General features: G+C 43.0%; 1 protein-coding gene across 3 annotated transcripts in view; it reads right to left on the bottom strand.

Annotated features, from left to right (window-relative positions):
• The window catches only part of EPHA3 (EPH receptor A3), a 235,338-nt gene extending 223,966 nt beyond the window's left edge, over nucleotides 1-11,372 (bottom strand). For all 3 annotated transcript variants that reach the window (XM_054846606.1, XM_054846622.1, XM_054846615.1), the window contains exon 1: nucleotides 11,122-11,372. In XM_054846606.1, the coding sequence (XP_054702581.1) occupies nucleotides 11,122-11,221 (100 nt within the window). In that variant the 5' untranslated portion in view covers nucleotides 11,222-11,372. The remainder of the gene's footprint in view (nucleotides 1-11,121) is intronic.
• Nucleotides 11,373-12,056: the final 684 nt, after the last annotated feature.

The following is a 12,056-nucleotide window of genomic DNA, read 5'->3' as shown; positions in this document are numbered from 1 at the left end:
TTACTTTCATTTAAATGTTCAGTAAATAACTGTTTCCAAAATTAAGAGACTGCGTTACAAATCTCAGATGAAAAGACAAAAGACTAGCGATCCGTGTCAAGTTACCCTATAGATTATTGCTTCTACATAAGGTTCCTACATCAATCTGGCAAATTCTATCTTTATGGCAGTTACCCTCAGCTTTTGAAGAGGAAGAGTTTCATTTTCCTCCCAGATTTTACTCTTCTCAAACACACTCCCCGAAGAGCATCTGAGGCCAGATTTAGATAGCTCAGTATTTCCTACAGCCGAACACTGAAGCAGCCAAAGCAGGAACCTTACTGCAAGTTTCTCTCAAAGGGCTGCCACGAAGGCGGGAACACACGACAGCGACAAGCAACGCAGGAATGCCTATAGATAAAAGCACGGATTGCAAACCGCAACGCCAGAGCCCACCAGGGAGGCTGTACGACCGCAGAGCGGCCCTCTCCCCGCTTGCTGCGCACAGCAGGGATTTCGATGTGCTGGGGCTCAGCAGCGCTCCCGTGCCCCCTGCACGGTGGCTCTGGCTCAGCCACAGCTCCGTGCCCGGCCGGCCTGGCTCTCCACGCCCGACGCCAAGGAGCAGCTCTCCAGCGGTCCTCCTCCCTTCGCTCAGTATGGAGCCTGCCTGCGGAAGAGGGACAAGACTATCCTAAGTCTCCTGAACAGACAGGACAATGGCAATCGTCTCCAAAAATAAGCGCCTCCCGTGAGAGGTTTCAGAGAGCAAAACTGCAGAACCATGCTGTTCCTTAGCAGACAAAACCGGAACTGATTTCAAAGCGGAACAGAAAATAAGAAAACGTTTTGTTGCTAGAAGTCTCAGGAGTGTTCACGTAACATCAAAAGCCCTTCTCTCCCATTGTGCTGTGGTGGGACTCCAAGCGATAGCTAAGGCAAGGCGGCAGATGTCAAGCTTTCATCTTACCCTCTCGTCAATCTGTATGGAGTCTATGTAGGTGTGCGGACACACTCAAACCTCCTACCTTAGCACCTTGCAGAAGTTATTCGGGCTACTGTAAAGAGAAAACAAAGTCAAGCCATTTCTGCACTGATGATGACATATGAACTAGCAGCCCTTTTATAGGAGTGAGGTGACAAATCTGTACGCTGCTTTTTCTCAGAGTACCTGTCTGCGTTATGTTGACAACCACCCATCCATTCTCATGGATGAACACAGACAAAACAGATTTTATTTCTTTATTAGTTTGAAACATGAGAGTTCTCTTGATATTGTTAAAGTAGCGTAAAGCTCAATTTCCAAGTATGCAAAAACATATGACTGGTGGGCTGGAATGCAATGTTTATCAAAGGGGCCTAATAAGGTTTCAGTTTTATTAGGCTATTTCCTGTAAGTTGATATGTGCCAGTTCTTTTCATTAAGACAAGGATATAAAAATTAAAAATGGATTAACCTAATGGGTTCCAAATTACTGTGTCGCTTTCACTTCTTTGAATTCATTTTTTTTTTTAAACAGTTCCAACTGGTCCTTTTCCAGTCCCTCCTACAAGAGGCATAAACCCTTACATACCTGAATTACTGTTCAGCTAAACTCACATTCAAATTCAAATCCTCCAAATCTCGTTCTACTCTACTACTACAGTGTTAAATCTGACATCAGTGAAGCACAGTGTTAAACAGGTAAATGCAAGATGGGGGCCACTGTGTAAAAAGAGTTTAAATTGCAAAACCCAAGTTCACCTTTCTCAGAGGAAAAAAAAAATTATACCAGAAACTAAGGATGAGATTCAGTTACTACACCCAGCCACTCCGTGCATTTCATTGGCCCAGAATAGAAGTGGGTTTCTCGCAGGATGTGTCATAGTTGCCAGTCCCACTGGGTGCCCCAAATCCTGAGGCACATAAAACAGCACCAAATGCCTATGTCTAGACAAAACTCAACAGCAAATATTACACAAACAACTTTAATAAGCTCTAAAGGACTTCTCAAAAGGGTTTAAGCACATTGCACAACTAAGTCTTTATTTCTGTGTTCCTCCTCCCTTGGGAAAAAAATAATAATCAGTATTCACTAGTTTTGCAGAATTGAGCTCTCTGAAGATCTGATAGAGTTGGGATCTACCAAAGCACCACAAAGATCCCCCTTGGGAAGGCTTCTAGCAACTTAAAGGGGGAAAAAAAAATGCTGCGCCATAGTGCCCACGTTCACTTAAGGTAAATTGAGAATTCAAAACCTAGCATGACGTGCTCAGTTTCTAGAACTCTAGACACCCAAAAAGTGTCACAGAAAAGACACCTGGCCACACATAGCACCCACGACTAAAAGTTTCTAAGTTCCCACAAAATTTCCTGCGGTTCAAATATATTCAAGATCCTGGAATCACCAAAAATCACAGCGAGTAATCAATAGTGCTTTGAGGACATAAATTTGAGACAGGGACCAGAGCGTAAGTCCAGCAAACGACCATTCATTTGTTAGAAAGCCTGTAATACTCCCCGAGTGAATCAGCTGGCAGCATGACACAACTCCAAAAAAACCTGCTTTTAAGAAATTCCTCACATGCGGCACAGAAAAATAAAAACCCTTGCAAGTAAATATAGTTGTGTTGAGTTTGGTTATGAGGTTTTTGTTTTGGGGGTTTTGTCGTAGGGTTTCTAAAGTTTCAAACACAGAAGTTAAGACTTGTAAAAAAAATTCTGAGAATCCTGAAGTATTGCATTTGGAAAGCCACCTACTTAGGTGTGCCCTGACAGAGTTTTGCCAAGCTTTTGTTCTCTACTTCCATGAATCGAGGGCTCCAGCGTGCACGGGCTATGGAACGGTTGGGTCCTCATGCAGCTACTCCACAGATATAATAAACCCACAGAGCAAACAACTAAACATCCTGGTGCAAACTGGGGGAGTATAAAATGCCAATAGCATAAGAAATCTCCTCAAATGTCATGTTGAGAAAATCAAGATGCTAAAACCAGTTTTATTTTCCAATACAGTGATGTCACCAACATGATATTTTCATTGTTTGCCAGGTTAACAGAATTTATGGAGGTAATTAATGCAGAACATGTGTGCAGAGCTATCCATATGAAAAATGGAATTGCCCCTGACTTCATTTGCTGCCTTTGCAACCAAAACCCCGCTAACATCTTTTTTCACTATTTCCATATGTGAGAAATACAAATATTTATAACAAAGGTAAATGCCTAAATGACTGTTCTATTCCCATCTACCCACAAGCCAGTTTTTCAGACCCCTGTCTTCTGCATATTCCTCAACTTCCATTACCTTCCCACAAATGGCTCAGGTTTCCATTATGTTCCACAAACTAAGCATGTTTCTCACGCCTCTTCTCCAGAATTGCTTTCCTCGGTTAGCATGGACGACTTCTGCTTCGATTTCTTGAACACCCTCTGTCCAGCTTTAACCCAGCTTTCAGCATCAATAGAACCAACTAACTATGGAAAAAAGCAATGCCATTACAGATACGATTATTTTCCCGTCTGTTTTTCTGGGTGTCTAGAGGATCAAAGCATCCCCCTTCTGGTAAACAGCATTTAGTAAGAAGCAATGGACACGTGGTCTTCCCAGTCAGGAAAAGATGATCTTTGCCTTCTACTCTTTACAGCTGAATGTTGATTTAGGGGAAGGAAGAGGCAGATGAAAAAGCAGAGGCATGAGAGAAAGACCACGGGACAGTGTGGGTAGATGGGCTGGGCGCAAGAGGCTGATGAGGTTTCCCTACAGTTGGGTTATCTCTAGATGGTTTCGGTGAGCACAGTACATTTTCCATAGCTGTAACCACATACTCCAGGAAAAGTGAGCTCTCAGCCACTGCTGGGACATTTGTTTTCTGAGGTAAATCATATGCGGGAGGAAAGTTTCTGCAGGATGAGGTCCTCACCATCTCAGAACCTGTTTCAATATAAATGCTTTAAGTGGGTGTTCTCCATAGCTGGTCATGAACATTAAGGCTGGACAGACATAACTTGCCTTTTGTTTGTTTGTTTTTAAGAAAGCATCGTTACAGAAAGATTAAATAGAATGGTAAAATATGCCTCTACCCTGTCTTAACTGCAGCCTCTGTTGAAATTCACCACTGGTAAATCATAGTCACGAAGCTTACTAATGTAAACAAAGCTTAGACTTTCAGGGAGGCAAGGAATTTCTTAATTTGTACTTTGCTCAGCGTTCAGATCATTGTCAGCACTGAATTCTGGGTTCCTAACGCTGTCACTAATCGGAGAAAGTCTGGATTTTGGTCTGATCTTTCTAAGATTCAGGTCCAACTTTCACTTCATCTCTGCCTACCTATTCCTCTTCCTTTAATCCTCCTCTCCACCTCCAAAAAAGATCTCTCAAAAAGCCTTGCCTCTCAAAAAAATCAACCACAGCAAAAACCCTCTAGCTGCCTTCTAGCTTCTAACTAAATCAAGAAACTCAGTGTCACTCGTTGCTATTTACTACTCCACAAAGTTTGTGGGGAGCCTACCATGGACCAAAACATATTTTTGTGCTTTGATTATTATTGATATATATGGTAACTCGTCACACTAGATTTTCTACAAACCTCTCCTTTCTTAGTTTTTAATTATTGTCCTCTTACATGAGGCAGCTATGCTTTAGCAGGGTTTTTTAAATATTATTTAAAAAAAAAAAAAAGAAGAGATCAATGCAATGCAAACCTTTCCATGCAAACATAAGTATAAAAATGGTATGAGAAACCAGCTGGAAATAAAAAAAAAAAAGCACCATTCCCACACCTTATTACACTAAACTGCCCTGCCTGAACCTTAACATTCATCCTATTGTTCACTTAATTGCTAGCAAGTTTCAACCACTGTTCCTTTGGTCTGCTATTCTTCTTTCATCAACATTTTTCCAGCAGATTAATGGGATTTTCCTCCATATTTTGCCTGAAACAGCAGGACACAGTAGTTTAATGAAAAAAAAAAAAAAAAGAAAAAAAAGGAGCGTGGCACTAAAGTTTCTGCTTACAGTGTGTCTGGTTTAATAACATCTCTGCAAATTTAAGGCTGTACATGCTGGTGTTTCATTCAGGCTACCCGTCACTCTCACAGACTGGAACTCTTTTGTCACTGTCCCAAGATTTCTTTCAGACAGGATTATCTTTATTTCTCTATCTTTATTTCTTTCATTCATTCATTCACTGCAGAAACTTAAAAAGAATCTTCAGTCCAAGGGACTGAATTTCAATTTTACATCGGTTTCGCACTGCAAAATGAGCACTTGTGCTAGGATTTATCAAGCATCTGAGAAACTAAGAAGCACAAGACTACTGGTGGGGAATACAATTCTAACCCAGCAAACTACTACCATGTTCCGTTTCCAAAATTACACCACTGGGAGTTCATATCTCATCTACTGGATTAAACTATTTTCTGTCAAGTTTTAGTTCTTGTTTAGAACAGTTTAAATTTAAAAAAAAAAAGCTACTGCTCTACAGTGTTTATGGAAATGAGAAGGGCTACATCACTTCAGTGAATTTTTAACAAAATGGATCACTTAGCAGTACTCACGTGTGTTTGTAAACAAAAACATTCCATTTTACTGTATCATTTCTTACTGCAAATCTTTTCCTCCCTCATAAATATATTTTCAACAATGCTTCAGGAAATAGGACAAATCTTTTTCATAAGAATGGAAATGTTAAAAAAAAATAAAAATCCCTATATCTCACTCCAGAAAAGCAACTCTTCAGATGCTGGAATTATCTTTTAGAAAGGTGATGGTTTGTGAGATCCCTCTGCCCCACCTCTGAGGTTTTATCCAACACGTCTGGACAAGTCCAGTCAATTTTACACCTTAGGGTATCAAAATGACCTTTCTGTGTTTCAATACCAACTCGATCTGGTAGAGCTTTGAACTTTAACAAAGGTAAAGACATGATTGTATCTCCAGTTCTTTAATATTTTAATTTTTTTAAAGAAAAATCAAACAGCAGCTACAAAGCAGCAGTAGCTACACGAATTACAGGTACCCTATGGAACTAACTCAGGCTCGGTATAAAAATTGACAAAACGGTACAGTTGTATTCGGTAACAGCTCTGTAGTGACCCTCGCTGGTGATAAAATCCAGAGCTCTGAAAACAAGAAAACGAACACCTGCATCCGTATTTCTAAACTTTCATCAAGTGGGGATTACAAGAACAAGAGCCATTACATACGCTCCTAGAGGAAAACTTACAAGTTCTCAGACAGAATCAAAAGTACGTATACTAATAGCAATTTACTTAACTCCAGCAGATCATTAAAAAAAAAAAAATTAAAACTAATTTGCATATCTTCCCAGATGGGAATGAAAAATTTAAGTTCAATCAGAACACACACCTGATTTGCAAAGATTTCATGTAAACCAATGTTAAAGTTAGCGTGCCTATTATGTGTTTAACGCTTTCCCTTCTGGTAGTGCCTCTGAAGCCTAATTTCCTGAGGCTGAGAGTACAGCAGAGTTCTAACCCGTTCCTATGCCCTGACTGCTTCGTTGGGTAGCAAATACATCGTATCCAAATTAACTGCAATAATAATAATTAATTGCTGTGTCCAATTTGGACATCTTTGTATTTCAAATATCTGCTTTAAGTTTGCGGCAGACAACGTAGTGATTTTTCTTTTTAGTTCACCATATTGAAATCAGCAGTGAGTCAAGACAAACTTCAGTGACAAACAGAAAAGAAAATAAATTAGTCCTTGTGTTACAGCCTGCTATCAAAAACGTTGAGAGAAAATGTGGAATTTACCCAACTTACTTCTCTTGTAGCACAGGCTTTTAAAAACATCACGGTGTGAATTTTAAAACACGTTCATTATTTGTCTAATCGTACAGCTTAGGATTAAGCACAGAAGCTTTGAATAAGACACAGCTGTATGAAAAACAGCCCTCTAGACCTCCATGACTTTGAGCTCTCTGAAATTAAATTTTAAAAGGTATCACATTAAGATTTCTAAACCTACTTTTAACTTCTTTAGCAGACGAACGCTCAAGAGCAAGCTCGAGGCACCAGCAGGAATTGGGTCACGATACACGAAGACTTATCTGGACCTAACGATACCTGACGTAGAGTGAGCCGAGATTTGTAAAAAGCATTTTCCCATGCAATCCATTTTGATTCCACTGAAAAGTTTCCAGTATTGCCAGCCTTTCCCAAAATTAGACGTGAAAGTTGGGCAGGCGTTTCGCTCCACGTGCAAACACCGCGTTTTTCAAAACCACGCCAAGAGCTGTCATGACTACAAAGGCACAGTAAGTCGCCTTCAGTGACTTTAAGTGCTAACAGAGACCAGCCCAGATAAAATGGTGCATTTAATTGCGCAGTTACGCAAAGTTCTGAGATGGTAATCAATGAATAAAAGATGAAACCGCATCTCCAAATCCAATACAGACTGAAAAGAGAGGCTGATTGGAACCTTCTTGCTGTAAACCAAAACAGACACTATTTGAAACCAAGTACTGTAAGCAGATTTACCGTATCGATCCTTTGGTAGCTGTGTTCACAAGAAATTAATTTTATGCTAGATTGAGAGGTTACAAGAAGTTTCCTGTCTGCACAGTCAAAATATTATTGAAGCAATTCAGGTTGTCAGTAAAAGCTTAAACAAATTTGCTGATAATCCTGTTAATGACCTAGGTCAAGTGTTAACTGTTGTGGGTTATAAAACAGTGAAATTAAGGTTGCTGGTACCCTCAGGCAGGCAATGTAGTCACAGAAGAGACTGAGGAAAAATTATTAAATTACAGAATGATAGAGCTCATTCGAGTTCTTGATACCGTAGGAATTATTCAGAAAGAAACTGCATCCTTCTAAGAAAAAAACCACAATCCTCCCCAAGCAGAAAATATCCAACAGAATGGAAGAGCAGAACATGTGGTTTCTGTGCACCTATGGGGTTCGGTTTGCGACTTCAAACTGGAAAAGTGAGATGTTAAATCTTTCTGACATTTTCTGCCTCGCAGAAAATGGCACACACCTTACCACTCCGCGTAGATAAATCTGAACTTTACAGAACCTTCTTGAGCTCCTGCGATTACGTAGGTAAAATGCATACAGCTTTGCGATGAGCACGGCAGATAGTTTAAAAATAAACTCAGTGGAAAATTTTACATTTCGTCAAGAGAAAACTTTAAGTAAAACTTCTCTGGGCTGAAGCAAATTAACTCAAGTACTTCAAGAAAAAGAAAGGGGGGAAAAAAAAAAAAGGGGACTGCATTTAACACCACAAAGTGAAGTAAGCCAAGAACTTGCCTTCAGCCTCTTTCATCCTTTTCTCCCTTCATCCCATCCGCTTCCATTGCAGTATCAGTACTAACTCCGTTGTCAGTTTTAGTAGTAATTGTAAACGTCAACTGAAGTTGTATTTAAAAAACCAGAAATAATTCTTTCAAGTCAAAGAAGTTTAGGAAATATTACTGGTAGCTCTGAATGTACTCTCGTAACGTGCCTACTGCAACATTCACGTCCCCCAGAAGTTAGACAAAGCTATATAAATGCACTAAAAATTAGTTCCACCCTTTGTTAAAACAATCTATGAGGAGAATTTCAACAGTAGCTTTAATATAAAGCATAGGAAAAAAATGTATACGTTTTTGTCTATATGCCTATATTAACAATCTCTGTCCAAAGTATATCTTTTTCATTCTCAGTGGTGGAAAAAGAAAACTTTTCTAAATACCCCACAGAAATGCAGAAACATCTATCTCTAGTTTTGGGAGGAAATTTAAGATAACAACAGTAGGGAAGTAAGTGAAGTGGTGAAAGATTATTTAAAAGAGGAAAACATAATCTTCTGACGTGATTTAAAGCAGCACGCTAACACTTGATCGTCAAACAAATTAGTGTGTCAGCAAATTATAATAATTCCGATTTCTAAACTCACATGATCAGCGTAAATATGCTGTAAATAAATAAAAGAATTACTGAGCTTTCCTGGGTGGGTGAGGGAAGTCCTTTGAAGCTGATCTCATTTTTAAAAGAAACCGTCAGCATTCCTTTTTTTTGAATGGAACAGCAAAATACACACTTCAAAAAAGTAAGCACGCAAAAGCGGGTTACTGTCTGGTAACTGCGTTTATAGTGTTGTTTTCACTAGCCATTTTGAAAACATTGCCTATCTCCTACAAGTTCTTGAAGCCGAAAAGAGCGAATGGAAGCAGTATCTGCTGAAAGCTGACTCGGACAAGTACACTTCATGTGCACTCTCTGTACGATACCAATTTTCCTCCTCCTCTCTCAATTCTAAGTGCCAGTGATGTTAAACAAAGAAATAAAAAGAGGGTTGTTTGGGGGTTTTTTTCGCAAACCGGAATGCTCTAATATCTTTTTTGCATAATTAGTCTCAGTTTACAGACTGTGTCTGTCTTCCACTGTCACGGAGGCAGAGCTGCTCTGCTGACTGACAGAACTACATACATTCCCAAAAAGCTTTTAATAATAAGGCAAGAGTAACCCCTACTAACAATCTGGGTTTCATTTCTGAAAAGAATTTGTGAAAGATGACAATATTTACAAAATAGCATATATCTGGAGGCTTGAAAGTGATCGACTATTAAAAGCATATTCTTTCAAATCATCTATAAAGCACTGTGCACGCAAAACAAATTTGCATAAAACATCCAAACAGACGATATATCGCTCTTCTGGTATGATGGTACCATAGGTTCTTCCTAGCAATAAAAACAACTGATTTAAGATTACCTAGGATTTGTAAAGTTTAAATCTTTCCTTATTTGTTTTATATTTTATTTCTGTTTCCTTCCAGAAACCATTTAAAGTCGTTATCTCACTGCCTTATCCTGCAAATATCCAGAATATCAATAAGTACATCAGCATTACTTGTGCAGGAGAAATGATTACTCCAATAGCTTTGAGATCTGCTTCTCTAAAGAAATGTTACAACTCAAGCAGGTGCAAGTTTTACATAGTAGTTTGATGCTAGAAGTTCTTCGCAACCTTTGGCCTCTAGATTTTATCCTAAAGATGATTACGCTGGACAGCCTGGTCATGCTGACCGTGTCCACTGGGCAACTGAGCAAAAGCTGCATTTCTTTTTTTTTTTTTTTTTTTTTCCCTCATAGGGAAATGGCAATTTTATTTTTTTTAAAAAAGTATTTCAATTACTTTTTCAAACAGTGTGCAGTGGTCATTATTTTTCCCTGAAACCTAACATGCGTTTTCATCAAATGACATCTTAAAAATTACCACAGCAAAGGCGAACAAACCACTCGTGCTTTGTCTCCGAAAATTTACACACGTTCACGTACCCACGTACCATTTTAACAGGTTAAAAAACCGATATGAAAAAGCTACGGAACCACAAAGAGGTTTTACAGGGGAGCGAGCTTCTTTTTTTTGTATTAATTAAAAGTTTTGAAACATAGGACGACTAATGAATCCACCACCCCACACATATACAGGAGGGCTCACAGCTCAGTTCTCACTGGGCTGAGGGAGACGGGGGCTACCCGTTAGCCTTTACAGCTTATTTTTTATTAATTAACAAGCGAATCTGATTCCTACGGCTGCCAGGTCTCAGCCAGCTATGTGAGGCTAGAAACCAGGCGGCGGCTCCCCCCCGAGCGGCCACGGGGACGCGGGGCACCTGCCGGGGGGCTGGGGCGCTCCGGCTGCCCCGGCGCGGGGGGACCGCGGCCGCTCCCGGCCCGCAACGTCCCCCCTGCCCCTTCCCCTCCCCACCGCCCCCCTTGCTCCCCACCTCGCCCCCGGGCGCTGCGGCTCTCCCCCGCGCATCGCCCCGCCGCCGTTCCCCGCACAGCCCCGCTGGCCGAGGGCCGGGGGACGGCACGGGCTGCCCTTCCCTCGCCAACTTTCCTCGGGGGGCGGGTGGGGCGGCCGCCCCCACCGCCCGCGCCATCGCATCGCACCGGGCGGCGGCCGCCCCTGCGCGGCTTCGGCCGCGCTGCCAGAGCGCAAGGCGAGAAAGAGCTTTACAGTCCCGGGGCGAGGAGCTGCTGCCGCCCGGGACCACCTTAACGGGGGGAAAAATAATAGAAGAAAAAAAAAAAAAAAGGAAAAAAAATAGGAAAGGGGTAGGGAAAAAAGGGAGAGCGCGCAGCGGGTCCCCCACCCACCCGTCCCCGGCGGGACCCGGCCGGTCCGCGGCTCACCTTCGTTGCCGGGGCGGGCGCTCAAACGCCCGGCGGCGCCGAGAGCAGCGCAGAGCAGGAGCAGGAGCAGCAGCGGCGGCAGCAGGCGGCGGCGGTCCATGTCGGCGGGGCAGCGCGCAGGCAGAGCCGCATGTCTCCGCGCCGCATGCCACCGCTCCGCGCCCGCTCCGCTCCGCGCTGCGCCACGCCGCCGGGACCGGGACCGGGACCATGCCCCGCGCCCGCCCGCCCGCGCCCGCCTTCGCGCTGCGCCCGGGAGGGGCCGCCCCCGCCCGGCTCCGCCGCCGCGCCGCCCCGGGCCCTAGCGCCGCCCCGCCCACCTGCCTGCCCGCGGGGAGCGAGGCGGGGGGGGCGCTCCCGAGCGGGTTTTCCGCGGGATTTGAGCGCCCGGAGGTCGCCGTTCGCGCACGGGGACCCCCGTCGCACGGGTGGGGGCGGGTGCCAAATTCCGGACGGTGCAAAGCAAGAGGCAAAGGCGCAGAACTTGCCCCTGCGTCTGAACAGATGCCCCGTCGCATGCGACATGTAGCGGGGTCGCTGCAATACGGGATGACCTAAGTCACATAACTCGTGAGCCGCAGTTGCGTGTTTTAGCCAGCTACAATCCGATCATGTCCAATTACCGGTCTTTCCTAGGCTGAATACAACTGTAAAGTAGCGGTAAAGCCTTCAGAGCTTCAGAGAGCAGCCATAGCAGGCTTGCTAGAAAAATGCCAATTATATCATTTATCCCTTTGCTGCCCACGGTGACTCTCTAGCCTAATCTGCTTCATGTGGGACCATAACTCCGACCCCAAAGAACAAACTTACTTTGACCTCACTAAAGCAAACTGAAGCCTTGGCAGCGGTAGGGGCCTCCTCCCAGATGCTGTTCTCCTAGGGATGTGCAGCTTTACTGTAGAAGTTACCATGTAAAATGTGGAATTTAGAGGCAT

The sequence above is a fragment of the Grus americana genome, chromosome 1, assembly GCF_028858705.1.
Source record: "Grus americana isolate bGruAme1 chromosome 1, bGruAme1.mat, whole genome shotgun sequence".
Classification (NCBI taxonomy): Eukaryota; Metazoa; Chordata; class Aves; order Gruiformes; family Gruidae; genus Grus; species Grus americana.
This window is presented reverse-complemented; position numbering and strand designations above follow the sequence as displayed.